At 40.5% G+C, this 15,345-nt stretch overlaps 1 protein-coding gene across 2 annotated transcripts in view; it reads right to left on the bottom strand.

Annotated features, from left to right (window-relative positions):
• Positions 1-9,988: 9,988 nt before the first annotated feature.
• dusp3a (dual specificity phosphatase 3a) overlaps positions 9,989-15,345 on the bottom strand; it is a 51,103-nt gene continuing 45,746 nt past the window's right edge. The window contains exons 1-2 of one of the 2 annotated variants that reach the window (XM_063037920.1): positions 14,577-14,859; positions 9,989-12,180 (exon numbers count right to left, since the gene is read on the bottom strand). In XM_063037920.1, coding sequence (XP_062893990.1) covers positions 11,759-12,180; positions 14,577-14,799 — 645 coding nt within the window. In that variant the 5' untranslated portion in view covers positions 14,800-14,859 and the 3' untranslated portion in view covers positions 9,989-11,758. Of the gene's footprint in view, positions 12,181-14,576; positions 14,860-15,345 lie in introns of those variants that run through there. The other variant, XM_063037919.1, reaches the window with a different exon arrangement.

Below are 15,345 nucleotides of genomic sequence, written 5' to 3' on the forward strand. Positions count from 1 at the left end.
ATAGAAGGAATTAGGTCCTGTTTTCTGTCAATGCAATGGCATTTTTATTGATATCAGCTCTTCTTTATCATTTGATTAAACAAAGCAGAGGAAATCATGCTGTCAGCAACATGACACTGATAGCACAGAATAAAAGTGAAAGATTTAAACTTACATTTTTAAAACAAAAAATGCCTTTATCTAACTAGTTAAGATCTATGTGTCAATTGACTAACATTTGGAGTGTCATGATTTTTGCTGTAAATATTTCTATTTTGTTAATTGCTTAATTAAAATCAGGATGTTAAAGTATTTATTCTTCTTTTTATCCATCTTATTATATTCACTGTATGGTTAACATGAAACAAAGATTATAAACACTGGATATTTGAAATTGAGAAAATGATAGAAAAAGATATCAGATCTTCCTACGTCTCCAAAGCAAAAGAGGCAAGTTTAACATATTGTTTGTTGGAACCTGGAGCTAAACAACTCTTTACTACAAATGAAGGAACTGAGAAAGAGATGAGAATTAGTAAATATCTGAATTGTGAAGGTTAATCCGGTCAGAAGATTTCAAAAGTTCTTTCCAAAAATATATTGTACCTTAATCATAAAATTTGCAAATATATGGGATGAAGCATTCAAATTTCACCATTCGCAGTACAAGGCATATCATTACATTTGTTTACAAGATTTACTTTATATCAGCATGGCATCAGTTTTTCTTCACATGGTGATAAGCCTGAGGTTTTTAAAGATTTCAGCTCTGTGGTGTGCTATGGCCTTAAGACATGGCTGTTTCCCATGAAGATTTTTCAATGGCTGGACCAGACTACAGGGCAGCCAAGAGTCAGCTCATTGCTTCAGTGATTGATGGCATGTCGTTGCACAACCCTGCGTTGCATAGAGCGTCTTCATTGTTGCTCAGTTATAGAGAGATACAGCATGGATAAAGGCTCTTCAACCCACGGAGTGTGAACTGATCATCAAGCATGCATTTTTCCACTAATCTTAACCTAAGCCATTTTATTCTCCCCACATTCCCACCAACTCTCCCACAACCCTGTATATTCTACTACTCATCTGGTTTTGATAGGCCAACAGGGACTCAGGATATACTTGCTGAGGTTTTGTTGTCGTCTGCTTTGCAGGATATCAGAGTCAGAGTCAGGTTTATTATCACTGACATAGGTTGTGAAATCTGTTCTTTTGCAGCAGCGGTACAGTGCAATACGTTAAAACTTACAGCATTAGAACAGGTATAGTTGCAGATATGAGCAGAAATTATTTGTCCAGGGAATTCAGAAGTGTAAGTGATGGTGTTAAAGTAATTAGGGAAACTACAAGGGAAATGAAGGGAAACCATTTCTGCTGCTTGAAGAAAATGGAACTAGAGATAGTGTTCAAACCAAAGCCAGGCCTTTCAGGAGAGAATTTGGAGAAGCACGTACAGTACAGGCTGAGTACAAACATCTATCTGCAAACAGTAATTTATGCTAATTGTTATTTTTTAAATTTGCAATGGATGGATTTTTTTAAACTAACGGCAATAAGGGACATGGAAGAATATCCTTCTGCATAGTTAGGTCACAGATCAAATACAGAAAAGCAGCACATGTTCCCACTTTCCCATGTTTCTTTTGATGGAAGTTGAGGAGTTGGGAGGTGAGAAACTTGACAAGCAAAAAATATGACTTTGACATGTTCGAGCAAGAGATTCTATATCCGTAGCTGGACCAGTCAGGTTTCTGGTCAATAACGACCCAGGATGTTGGTGCTGGTGGATCAAGCAAAGGAAATGAAGTTGAATATAAATAGGAGCTCAGAAGATTGCATTGCTACCTTCACTTGTATAGCATTGATTCAACTAACTCTGGAATATGCTTCATCTCTTGCTACATACAATATAGATTGCTACATTAACTGTGGAGTTGTAAACATAGTCATCAACAAAATGACCCAATTCTTACCTTTGGACACTTCCCTGAGGAACCTTGAAAGCCATTTACTCGGAATGAGGTGATTAGTCTTCAATAACCACAGACATTTCCCCATGGGATTCTTGATGGTAGATGGTTCCTGTCTTGCCAAAAGAGAGTGTGGAGGTATGGTAGATGTATGACAAGACTGCTAAGCCAGAACTGCTTCTATAGATATGGTGAAATGAAGTTAAATTTTACCACAGCAATCTGGGAAATTAAAGTTAAATTTATCAAAATTCCTTTTAGCAAAACCTAAAAGGACCATGAAACCACAGGAATCTTATAAAATCCCATCTGTTTCACTAATGCCACTTTAGGGAATGAGATTTTGTTTTCTTTGCCTGATCTGGCATATATGTGACTCTCAAATGACCTTCTGAAATAATCCAGCAAACTATTTGGCTCAAAGGCAATGGCAATTTCCAATGCACACATATCCTAATAATAAAAACAAACACAGTCACTCTCACCTCGCCTCTAGACTTCAACTTTTGTTTGTATTTGGATGAAATCTGCACTGATTACTGGAGCTGTATACTCTTTGCAAGGAGATTTGGTATATCACAAAAGACGCTCGCAAATTTCTACAGATGTACCGTGGAGAGCATTCTGGCTGCATGACTGTCTGGTATGAAGGCTCCAATACACAGGGTTGAAAGTGGCTGCAGAGGACTGTAGACTCAGCCAGCTCTACCATGGACGTCAGCCTTCACCATTGGGGACATCTCCAAGAGGCTGTGCCTGAAGAATGTGCCTTCCATTATTAGGGGCCCTCACCATAGAGGACATGCCCCTTCTCATTACTACCATCAGAGGAGATACAGGAGCCTGAAGACAAACACTCAATGTTTTAGGAACAGCTTCCGCCCCTCTGCCATCAGTTTTCTGAACAGCTTATGAACACTACCTCAATATTCCTCTTTTGCCTATTTATATTTTATTGTAACTTATAGTAATATTTTTTATATCCTGCTCTGTACTGTGGCCACAAAACAACAAATTCCACGACAGTGATATCCATGTCAGTGGTAATAAAGCTGATTCTGAACTCGGTGAACGCGTTACTGCCGATGAAGATCCATTTGGTTTTGATGATGCATCACTTTGCTAATAATTGATAGTAGACTGTTTGGGTCATAAGTGGCTTAATTAGATTTGTTCTGACTTCTATGGACAGGACGTCCTTGAGTAGTTTTCCATCAGGTCAGGTCGATACTGGTTTTGCAGCTGTACGGGAGCAGCTTGGCTGAAGATGTAGCTTGTCCTGAAGCAAATGTCACCAGTGTTCTATCTTGGTTTTGCACACATCGAGGTGTCGACCCAATTCTATTCGTCGTCGTCATGACTATCCCTCGAGGTCGAGGATGATGGTCTTCGTTCTGAAGAAGTGGCCCACAGAGTGAAGATGCCTGTGCGTGTATTTGTTTAACGTGTACTTGATGTTGCACTCCAAGAAGCACACGACACTTCACAAATCAACCAGCTGATTCCAATGGCATGGAAACCACGACGATTGGAGCTGATGGATTTGTTGCAGCCTTCATCCGCCTTCACAGCCGTTGAGCTCGAAGTAACTTCGTCCGCCTGTTTCACTGTTGAGATCTTGTTTGGATTGTTCTTTGTCAGGGACCTCACCTTCGACCTTACCGCCATGGGTGACCCTACCAGGAGCATAGCTCCAGACGGCATTGCTCTCGGGATCACAGGACCACACAAGTTTCTCCACCACGACAAGGTGACAATCCACAGAGAAGCAATTCTATTACAAACAAGAACAAAAGAACCACACTCTAGAGGTGAGGTGAGAGTCACTGTCCTTGATATTGAAGCAATTTGACATCACAGAGCCCTAGTTAAAATGGAAATCAATGCAAATCATAGGAACTTCTTTCCACAGGATGAGTTACAGGGAAAGGTTGACTGTGTTAGGACTTTATTCTGTGGAGAGTAGGAGATCTTTATCAAGGTACACAAAATTATGAGGGGCATACATAGGGTAAATACAAACAGGCTTTTCCCCTCAGGTTGGGTGAGAGTAGAACTAGAGGTCATAGGTTTAAGGTGAAAGGTGAAATATTTAAAAGGAACCTGAGTGGAAGCTGTTTCACTTCGAGAGTGGTGTGAGTGTGGAACAAGCTGCAAGCGGAGGTGGTGGATAAGGATTCAATCGCAACATTTAAGAGACATTTGGATTGGTGTATGGATTAGAGGGGCATAGAAGGTCATATCCGGGTGTGGTGGATGGGACTAGGCAGCAAAAAACAGGTTGGCATGGACTAGATAGGCCTAAGGGCCTGGTTCCGTGCTGTAGTTCTCTATGACTCTGTGGCTCACACAAACAAGCAAAGCTGTTGAAGGCCCATCATCTTGGCCCCAGGATATTGTTGCATTAATTCCTTAGAGTGAGGCCCAACCAACAGCAGCTGCCTCATCTGAAGCTCTGATATTAGGGTTATTTAATAATTACATTTGTAACTTTAAAACAAATAAATTAGTCCATGCCTGCATCAGGGCCAAACAATGATCATCTTCATGAAGGGAATGTCTGACCAATTACCTCTGGGCATTCAGTGGTATTGGATCATCAACAAGGTCTCACTACTGTTAAGAAGTTTGAGTCAAATAGCAACATAAGTACAATGGGTAACAGAGCAGATCAGAGACACAGTATATGAGGAGAGTGACTTACCTTCTAACAACCTAAAGCATTTCTACCCTCTACAAGGCAAAGCATCCCATTTGATTGGTAACCCCTACCCACCCCAATTCTTCTATCCTAAGCATTCATTTCCCCCTCGCACTGGTCCATTATGGCTGCAGTGTGTAGTATATACATAGTACTCTGCAATTACTCATCCAGGAAATTCCAATAATACTGCATACACCTAAAACCTCCAGCACCAAGAATGAGGAAGTTCCAAGTTCAAAGTAAATTAATGACAAAGAAAGAAGGAACACAGGAATACCACCACCTGCAAGTCCTTGTCTGAGTTACACATCATCCTGGACAGGAATTTACACTATCTCAGTCAGCTCTAATTCCCACAACTCCATCTGCAACAGCATTGGGGGATATCTTCCTCAGGAGGTGCAAGAAGTCACTCTCCTCATATACTGTGTCTCTGGTCTGCTCTGTTACCCATTGTACTTATGTTGCTATTTGACTCAAGGAAATTAAGCCGGACTGTTGATGATTGAATAAACTTTACCATATTTCATGAAAGCAGTCCTTTCGTGACGTGGAGTAGGAAATAAAATTCGGTCAAATTTGGCTTCTATATTATTTCAGATCTCAGATGAACATTGAAGTGGATCATTCACCTGAAACTGTGGTTGAAGGTAGTTATAAACATTTAGGATAGCTCGGGCTTTGGCACTCATGGTCTTTACTAAAAGTAAGAATGGAGATATTCCATCTCTTCCTTTTAATTGTTTAATTGTTCACAATATGAATAAGCCTCCATCGGTCAGGGTCGACCAAGGATGTTGTGTCCTAACTATCTAGATACTCAAGCCTGGGCAGTACAGCATGGAGAACAAGCTATTGCCCTCTCCATCCATCTGATGAACCCAAAGGAATGGCAGAGACCAATACAGTTTGGCACCAGCAGCGTTGCAGGAGTTGCCAGTCAGTGTTGAACTCAACGTAGGACTGCCTTAGGAACTTCAGCTTTGGATTTTTCCCTTGAGGTTTACTCCCAAAGCCTTCCCCATGAGTAGATATAGCCGCAAGGTAGTAGAGGTTTCAGAGCAAAGTTTTCCTTCTTCAAGATGAGCTGCCAACCACAGCTGACAAGCCCCATCTGCCGGAAGCGACTGGTTTTAAGGTGTCAGTAACCCACCTTTGCCCGTTCTCCTGTCAGGAGAAACGGTTCAGCCAGGCTAAGTAGCTAAGCCACACGTGAAAGCCAGCAGCTGGACTTGGTTGTCAGAGGCTAATTGAGGCACACACCATTGGAAGCATTTAATAGGTAGTGGGACCTTGTCCCCATTACCAGTCCCAGCTATAACAACCTTAAGGAACCATCATAAAATATATGCTAGGTGAATTCTTAGGTACTTTGCTATCAGAGCAATTAAAATTCATTAGACAGTATTCTTGCCTCAACGTCAAATGTTTGTGAGTTCAAATTACATTGAAGTGATTTAAGCATAATGATTAGGCACATATTTGTGGGACTGAGGCAGCACTATACTGTCAAAGGTTAAGTCTTTCAGGTGAAACATTAATCAATGTCCCCGTCTATCCTCTCAGTTATCCTTTTTTGAAGGCAATTCTTCCCAACACTTTGGTTAATAATATACCATAACCAACAATTGTAAAACAGATTATCTGATCATTATCTGCCCAATTTGGCCCTTACAATTCTTATATTACTAAAGTGACACCAATCAAAAGACTTCACTTGACTTTAAGGTGCACTAGGACGTTCTAGGCTTGTGAAGAGTGCTGAACAGATTCAGGTCTTTCTTTTACAAATACTAAACCACTTATTCATCTGCACTGATCGGGGGTTCAAGAATGGAGTGAATTTGATGGGTCACAATGTGAAAGGCTCAAGAGAATGTTAGCAAAAGTATACCCAATGTTGCCTTCATCCTAATGAACACCTTTGTATGTGGCTGTATCAGTTGGTGTGTGCACCCAAAGTATGTGAGCACCAAGACTCACTACATGCTGATGTTCTGTCTGTCCCTGATGTTGAGGAAAGTAGGCTTGTCCCATTTAATGAACAATATCTGTCCTTTGTGGAAGAGTTCTTCCAAGTAAACACCTTTGACCACAAGTCCATCAGGAAGTGGTCAGCGCAGAATGTACTGCAGACACTGCAGGACAGGGACACAGAGGACTCTGTAGATTTTTTCCTTGAGCAAACAGTCTAAATCATCTGGCAGAATGCTCCATTGCCAGATCTGGCCAACAAGCACCAAGACCTCACTTGGCTGGTGGTGAGAGGTGTCCTTCCAGTTAGATCTTGGGGGTGATATGGCTCTACAGTCAACATATCACTTCCAATGTACACAGCCCTTAGGACGGCTGCAGTGGAGAAGAAACAATTACCCACCTCTTTACAGATTGCAGATCTACTAAGAAGTTGTGGAGATAGATGCAGGGATCTGTGTCCCAGTTCATCGCCGCAGTTGCAAAACAGAGGTCTCTCTGATCTATGTGCTGTTCTCAGGGACACATGCTGAAACAGACATCAAGTGCTTCTGGAACGTCATCAGCTCAATAAAGGACACCCTTTACTCTGTCCAAAACTTGTTGGCCTTCTAGCATAGCGAGATATCTGTAAGGGAATGCTTCCAACTGGCACAGTCCAGGCTGTAGGAGTAAATGCTGAGGGGGCACACTGAAGCCCAGTGCAGCCAATGCTGAGTCTCTGGAATAAGACCACTGTCTAGGCTACTTCCACTAGCACACATGGAGTGGCAGAGTTGGATGGGGAAGCCATTTGAATAAACAGAGTGTATTACCTCAGGGACCCACATGAGCGGCAATGGTGCAATGCTTATTTGTGTCTTGTTTTCTCTATAAAGTTTGCATTACTGAATTCCAACCACAAATGCAGCTGTTTTCTGCATTCTTTCTTCCTTTGTATATTTTTTGTCATGAATAAAATCTAATTTTGAAATTTAAAGAATCTGTGGTGATCAATGTCTATACTGGCTTCCCCTCAGAAAAGCCGCCAATTCACCACAATGGAACTCACACTCTGGGATGATCAGGGATGCACCTCAGCCTATTGCAAGGCAGATAGATTAATTTAGTTTATTGTCATATACACCAGGGTGCAATGAAATCCCTTGTTCACTTGAAGCTCACAGAATAAATAGCACTCAAAGAAATATTAAATACAACAATACGTACAATGATGAGCACAAAATAGCAGAATAGTTTGAAGGTCATAGTGCAATCCGAGTAGAGCAAAAAAGAACATTAAAGTGGCAACAGCAAAACAACTGAGGGAGGTAAAGCTAAGAGTGTAAGTATGTGGCAGCATCATCCAGAAGAGGGTGTGAAAGAGGTGATTGGTTCTGAAGTCTGATAGCACTGGGGAAGAACCATTTTTAAGATTAGACATCTTTGCTTTCAAACTCCTGTATTTTCTCCCAGAAGGTAGGAAAAAGAAAGGGGAATGACCTGGGCAGCGGGCATCCTTGACGATACTGTTGGCCTTCCTGGAGCAAAGCCGGTGAAGTTAGACTGGATGGAAGACAGTGATAAGTCAGTGATGGAGGGGCCAGTGTTTACTACTCTCTGTTGGTTCTGTCAGGCCAGAGAGCAGTTGCCATACCAGACTGAGATGCAACCTGTCAGGATACTTTTGATAGCACATCTGTAAAAGTTTGAGAGAATCCTTGTGGTTGTGCTGAATCCTCATATGCCTAAGAACCTGAATATGCTGATATGCTTTCATGATCTCTGCATCAGTGCAAAGGGACCTGGTGAGGTTGCTGGTGATATGTATACCCAGGAACCTACAGCTGTTAGTCATCTCTAAATCAGCTCCATAGATGAGGACAAGTTTCTGTTCACTTCCCCAACTTCCTTAGATGAACAGCTATCTCTTTCACCTTGTTGATTTTAAGGGCTAGGTTGCTGCTCTGACACCATAACGTGAGGTTTCCAATCTCTTTCCTGAACTCTGTCTCATCATTGTTGTTGATATGGCCAATTACAGTATCATGGGCAAAATCACTGACCACAGCCGCCTACAGGAAGACCAGAATTTGATAGGGGGATGTGGAATGTAAAAATGTTGACTACATCTCTACCCGCCCCCCCCCCCCCGAAAAAATAGAAGGAACTTAAAAGGGCATGCACAGGGTTGGAGAAAAGTGAAACTCTTGAGAACCCAGTGCATTGGTGTGAATCAAACAGAGTGAACATCAAAGGGTACCTTATTCACAAAGGTGTTCATACAGCAGGGGACAGTAAGAGGGACGCCATTAAAGTACACAGTATCTATTCCTGCTGCAGTCAAAGGCGATGAATGTAGATGAGTAACTCTATTAGGTCAAGAGCTAGAATGCCTCGTTTTTGCTTTGATATCCCTCAAGACCATCTTCTGATCCAGTGAATGATCCTTTAATTATGAGCGAACAATACTCAGACTTCTTCCAAATTGTTCACTCAACACTCTATAATCAAAGGGCTCAGAAAAAGAGGTGGCTCATTAAAATCCTCATACCCAGATATAAAAAGATCTGCAGATCACTCTGTGCTGTCCTGTTCAACTGGTAGATCACAGACAGCACAGCTTTCCAGAACTTCTGGTCCTCTATCTCAGAGGTTTTAGAAAAAAGTACGCAGAACTGGTGCAAAATAACAAATATCATGTGATATGGCAATGATAATAAGACTATGAGAAATAGAAGCAAAATTAGGCTATTCAGCCCATCAAATCTGCTGGGCCATTCAATCATGGCTGATTTACTATCCATCTCAACCCCATTTTCCTGCCTTCTCCCTGTAACCTTTGATGCCCTTACTAATCAAGAATCTATCAACCTCTGCTTTAAATATACTCAATGACTTGGCCTCCACAGCCATCTGGCGATTAATTCCACGGATTCACCTCCCGCTAGCTATAGAAATTCCTCATCTCTGTTCTAAAAGGACATTCTTGTATTCGGAGGTTGTGCCCTCTGGTCCTAGACTCTGCCACTATTGGGGATAGCCTTTCCAAGTCCACGCTAGGCTTTTCAATAGTCAGTAGGTTTCAATGAGATCCCCCACTTATTCTAAACTCCAGCAATTTAGGCCCCAAGCAATATTTAATAATATTATAGTAGGCAAATATAACTGACTTACATGGTACATTAAATGCCAGCAACATTATGCCTCATAACTATTTTATTAAGAAATTCTATTTTTGGGCAAGATTATGCAGATATTGAATACACAGTAGTCAAGAGCCAGAAGATGTTGCTTAATGTACCATTTTTTGCCAGACAATGGCAATGGATCTGCCTGAAGCAATTGATAATACTAATGACACATGAAACATGTATATGCTTTATCTTCTTTATTTTGACAACATTTAAAAGTCTGCAATAATACAATACTTTACATGGCAAGAATAGTTCTCATACATCTACATGAAACATGGTGCTTTAAATAATTTAAATGAGAAAAATAAATACAATCATTAAAAAACAATTACTTGTGTCTATGCACTTTTGCCACATTTCAAAATCCATTTAGGAGGCTACTATAGTTTCCTGTACCATTTCATCACACCATGGAAACTTAACAAATGAACTGCATACAAAAAAAAATTTCAAGCAGAAGTTCACAAAATAGCCTCATGTGGATTCATGCCCTGTTGTGATATTAAATTAAACTGAGCAGTATAATATCTGCAATATTTACAGCAATTTAACATTTATTGTTTCAGATCGTAGATACAAGAAGCAAAGTACAGAGAATGCAATAAATGTGGGAGGGAAGGGGAAAATCACAATCAAAATAAATCTGTGCTGATCACAGAGCAAAGGTGGTTTGCCACAGGAGGGCCAAAGATTGCTTTACCTCCACCTAGCTCCCCTGACATTAGTAGGTAACATGATTTACTTCAGGATCTAGGGATTATTTCCCCCCCAAAAAAAATTGTAGTGAAAATCTTTTGATACTAAATATCTAATATATACAATCAAACTTAAAATGAGTAATAATTTACAGATGGCTCCTTGATGATTTATTCACTCTTCACCCTGGAGTATAGCCTTTGTGGTCAGCAGGTTTTGTCTGCATTCATGAATTAACACAGATGGCAGGGAAACCTGGAAATAGGAGTGAGACTCTAACACACACTTCAGGGGCTCCCTCTGAAATTAAAAGTCGATTTTTGGCTGTTTGTTACTACAAACTTGTCAGTGTCCCTTTGCAAGATGGAAGGTAATTAGAATTTGCATTAGCCTCTGCTGATTATGGATAATGTGAAATTACTGAGGTAAAAACATTAAGTGATAGAAATGTTTTGCCCTTCAAGCGGCTTGTTTACAGACTGAAATAACTTTAACCTGAATAGTATAACAAAGTTGCAGATGCTGGAAGTCTGAAACAAAAACAGAAAAAGCTCAAAACATTCAGAATAGTTGACAACTTTAATTTATCAGGGTTGTGAACAACTCAAAATGTTGACCCTGTTTCTCTCTCCACTGTAGATTGATCAACCTGATGAATATTTTCTGCATTTTGATTATTTTTCCAGATTAGGAATGCTAAAGGTTGCATTGTTACCTCTTTCCATTTTAACTGATCAACAAGTAACTGTTCATGATATTAATTTAAGGGACCCCATTTACTTTGGTTATCCTGGTATTTGATCAGAACAGTTACAAGCTCAAATGAAGCACAACTGAAAATTGTTCTGTGTCTGTTAGCAGATCCAATATGTATGCCACATTAAATATTATCACACATAAAAGTCATCCTAAAGGGTAATTATAGAGTCTACTGGAGGAAATATCAGACAAGCATTTACAAGTTCCCTATAAAACATGGACAATTAGTTTTACAATAGGAAGTTGGGAACTCCGCTATTTTTGTGTGGGATATCCTATAATACATTTTGGTCAGGATATTTCATCAAATTTGGATATATTTAATCCCAGACCAAGTAGGGAGTGCAGTGTTCCCAACTATTTAAAAGAATCTTGATTATATGTTGAACTATACACACTTTAGAGTAAGTGCTTTAGAAAATGGAACAATAATGGACTTTCTGTCCAATAATAAACTTTCATAAAGTGAAACATAATATTACACTGGATATAAAGTTCTATCAGTCAGAATGATCATGGTGGTTGCTTATCCCTCTACTTTTGGACCGTGTTGCCTTCTTCTTGCTCTTTCTCCTCCTAAAAGCTGCATCTTTCCCAAACTGCTTATTGTCCGACTGGTTATGGTGGCGGGAATAGCGTTTGCACTTGCAGGAAGTCACCACTTGGATTTTGTAGGTCCTTGTTTCCTGGTTTTGGCACTCGAGTCGAACACGCTGGGTGCGAGTGTGAGCTGGTACGCACCGATAGTCAGAGCTCTGATGTCTGCTCCACCACCTGACCCGGCCAATGGAGTTAGGGAGGAGATGAGCTGGCATACACTGACCAGAGCAAATCAGCTCCTTCACTGGCTTCACACTACGACATGTGCCATCTGATATGTACCTGGTGGATCGCAGCTCTCTGCAACTGAACTCTATTGCACCTACAGAGAAAGGATCATAGCAGACTAATTAGCATTAGAACACAGGCAACTACATGCATTGCAAAGGAATGGATCAAATCATTAATAACAAGTATACAAAAATAAAATAATGCAGATGTTAAAAATGTGAGCAATAAAATTACTAGAAATGCTCTGCACCATCTTTAGAGAGAAAGTTAATAATGATCTTCCATCAGAACTGAACTGATAAAAAAATTAACACTTTTGTTTTTTTAAAAAAAGTTTAATTATTTTGATAGAATTGACGTTCCTCAATAGTTCTTTGTTCAAAAAATGCTAAATCAGATGAAAAACCAGCTAAGCACTGGAAATGTTAAACATACCCAGAAGCAAGTAACAGGGAAGACAGAGTCTGGGAGGTATGAAAAATGTAAATAACAATGGTTCCAATGTACAGTTGTATCCAAACAAAAAAATCTTTGGTCTTTTCCAAACATCTTCTAGCCAGCTGAACCTTTCTGTTACTCCTTCCAGAGAAGGAAACATAAAAGTCCAGGCTCACACCTCAATGCAATGCAGGAAGAATACCATTTGGTATGAAGTGCCACCTTAGTTAAGAGCTGTTAAATTGAGAGGCGAAGAGACAGAGTTGGATTTAGTAGATCACAATTTTAAAGAGCAAGAGAGTCATCCCCAGCATTCTGACCAATGCACATTCTTCATTTGACATTGTAACAGAGACAGCTATTTATGACTGACGCACAATGCTTGAGGAAGCTTGCTGTGCACAAATTTGACTGCCTTTTCTCTTCCATTTCACAGGTGATTTTAATATAAAAATACTTCTTTGACTGTAACATGCTTTAGGAGGCCTCAAGGTTATGAAAAATACGATATAACAAGGGTTTCTATTTCCTTTCTTGTGTTCTCATTTCCTCCTCTTCCACCCCTTCTCTCCTAAGACAACTGCTCCTCTGATGTCTCTAGCGCTTGATCATTCTGTTTAAGAACCTAGGGGCAGAGGTGGACAGGTGACCTGATCACATCTGTGCATCTTTTAAATTTTCTCTAAATCTATATGTGGATTTCCATCTGAAATCATTGTAACTGATGCCAGGAAGCCTCTTTCCTCACAAAACACACCATGATGTCTTGCTGAGACATGAGGGGAAGAATTTTAAGAGATTTCACTGGCTTCTCTAGAAGATTCGATTCAGTGGAGAGTCAGAAAGAGTTAGTGATAATTTGTATTTACATCAACCATTTCACCAGAGGAATGCCACAAAAGATGGCATCTGACATGATTGGGAAGGGTCTGAATTTGGCATGGTGCAATGCCTGTTGCCTTACTAAACTGATATCTAGTTGCATAATTAAACAGATTAGGTTACAATTTGAGCTTGTTCAACCTTAGAACAAAAAAAACAAATCTATTGAGCACTGCTTTGTGATGGACATACCCACCATCGACCCCAGTGAAATCCACACAAATACTGGTATCCATAAGCTACCTAAACAAATATGGTGAAGTGTATTTGCATAAAGACTTGCTGAGAATAACTGTTTCAGATAGTCAATAAAATTTTTAAAAATCCCTTTTTGACAAAGTGGAAATTGCTACTGAGAAGCAAGCTTCAATATCTTTGGTTGTGTAGGAGGCCTTCCCTCTTAGCAACACCTTCAAATTTCACGTGTGTAATCCTCTTGACTACCTGGATAATATTAGTTTACATAAGTGATTCCATTATTTTGTGCAATGCTTCTCCATCTTATCCTTCCTGGCTCTTTACTCAGTTGTACCGCTAGAAAAGAGGTATTAAATTCAAACTGTATAATTGAAAGAACAGGTGAACACTTAGGACCTAAATCTGTTCAAGTCACGAAAAATCACCGTAGTTCAGAATAATTAATTCTACAAAGCATCTTGAAATTGAGACGTGACATTTAGCTTATTGAGACGTGACATTTAGCTCATCAGGAAACAGTCTTACAGTGAGTCAAGACTAAAGAATAAATTGGAGATATATAATGACCTAACTGAATACAATAAAATTCTCGGAATGCGAATAAAGTCCATGCAGAGTAGTAATGTGCCCTTTTACAGCAGAACATTTGGAACACATTTCATTTAGCAGACTTAGCACACGTTCACAACGCGTTATCACTAATAAGACACGGCTTGCGGTGTTCGTCGACGCTTCAGGTGAAGGACACCACGGGCACAGGATTCCTGAAGAAAGGGGGAGGCTTTCGGGATAGGCAGATCAGATGAAAAGACGAGTAACTGCATTAGATATGCAAAACACAAAATCAGATTGGGATTTTCATAGAAACTTTCTTTCATAGGACGAACTAGATCTCCCGCCATCCCATTTTACCAACGAAACTAACGAGAGATATTTAGTGATTCAATAGTTCAGAGATTGCATCCTTACCCCGCATCGGCGACGAGTGGAATCGCCGTCTGCCCCCGTATTTCGCCTGATTGGCGCTGTGATTCCTCATCTCGGTGGAAATTTCTGAGTACTCGGGAATGATTTCGGTTGCATCGTTTTTCAGGGACCCCCAGCCTTCAGGGAGACTGACACTGTCCCGGAGTAATAGGGTAGAGATGCAAGCGGCGACCAGGCAGGGCTGGAGGTGCTGAAGGAGCCCCATGATTATCCTGCATGAAACCCTGACCTGGAGAAACAGTCCTCAACATCTTCTTTTATAAGGCAGCCCCACCGGTGTTCAACGTCGGAGCAGAGGAGTTACGTCGACTTTTCTCACACCAATCTTCAGACAGGCATTTACTGAGAGGCGGGACCCGGCGCGGAGATTTGCAAACTTTAACATTTACATGAAAGTCGGGCGTGGATTTCCAAATCTAACCCCTCCCAAAACTCCCATCATTAAAACAATAAGGACGCGCAGAAACAGCCTAAGGAATCGTTCAAACCACAATCCCAGATCCCATTTGAAGACATTGTTGTGAACGTTATCCCGAGTCAAGGAAATTGGCGCTTATTATTCGGTTAATTGTAGTTACATTTAATTATATGTGCAATGACAAGGTGATTGGGGTGGGGATTTAATTTTATATATTAATGGATGGAGGTTCCGGGGAAAGTGAACCTGAGATTGCATTTAGCAGGGAAAAGGCAGATTGTATTTACTTGCTTCTGTGGACAAACTCGTAGCCAACTCCCACCTTCCTGCACA

This window comes from Mobula hypostoma, chromosome X1 (genome assembly GCF_963921235.1).
Source record: "Mobula hypostoma chromosome X1, sMobHyp1.1, whole genome shotgun sequence".
Lineage (NCBI taxonomy): Eukaryota > Metazoa > Chordata > Chondrichthyes > Myliobatiformes > Myliobatidae > Mobula > Mobula hypostoma.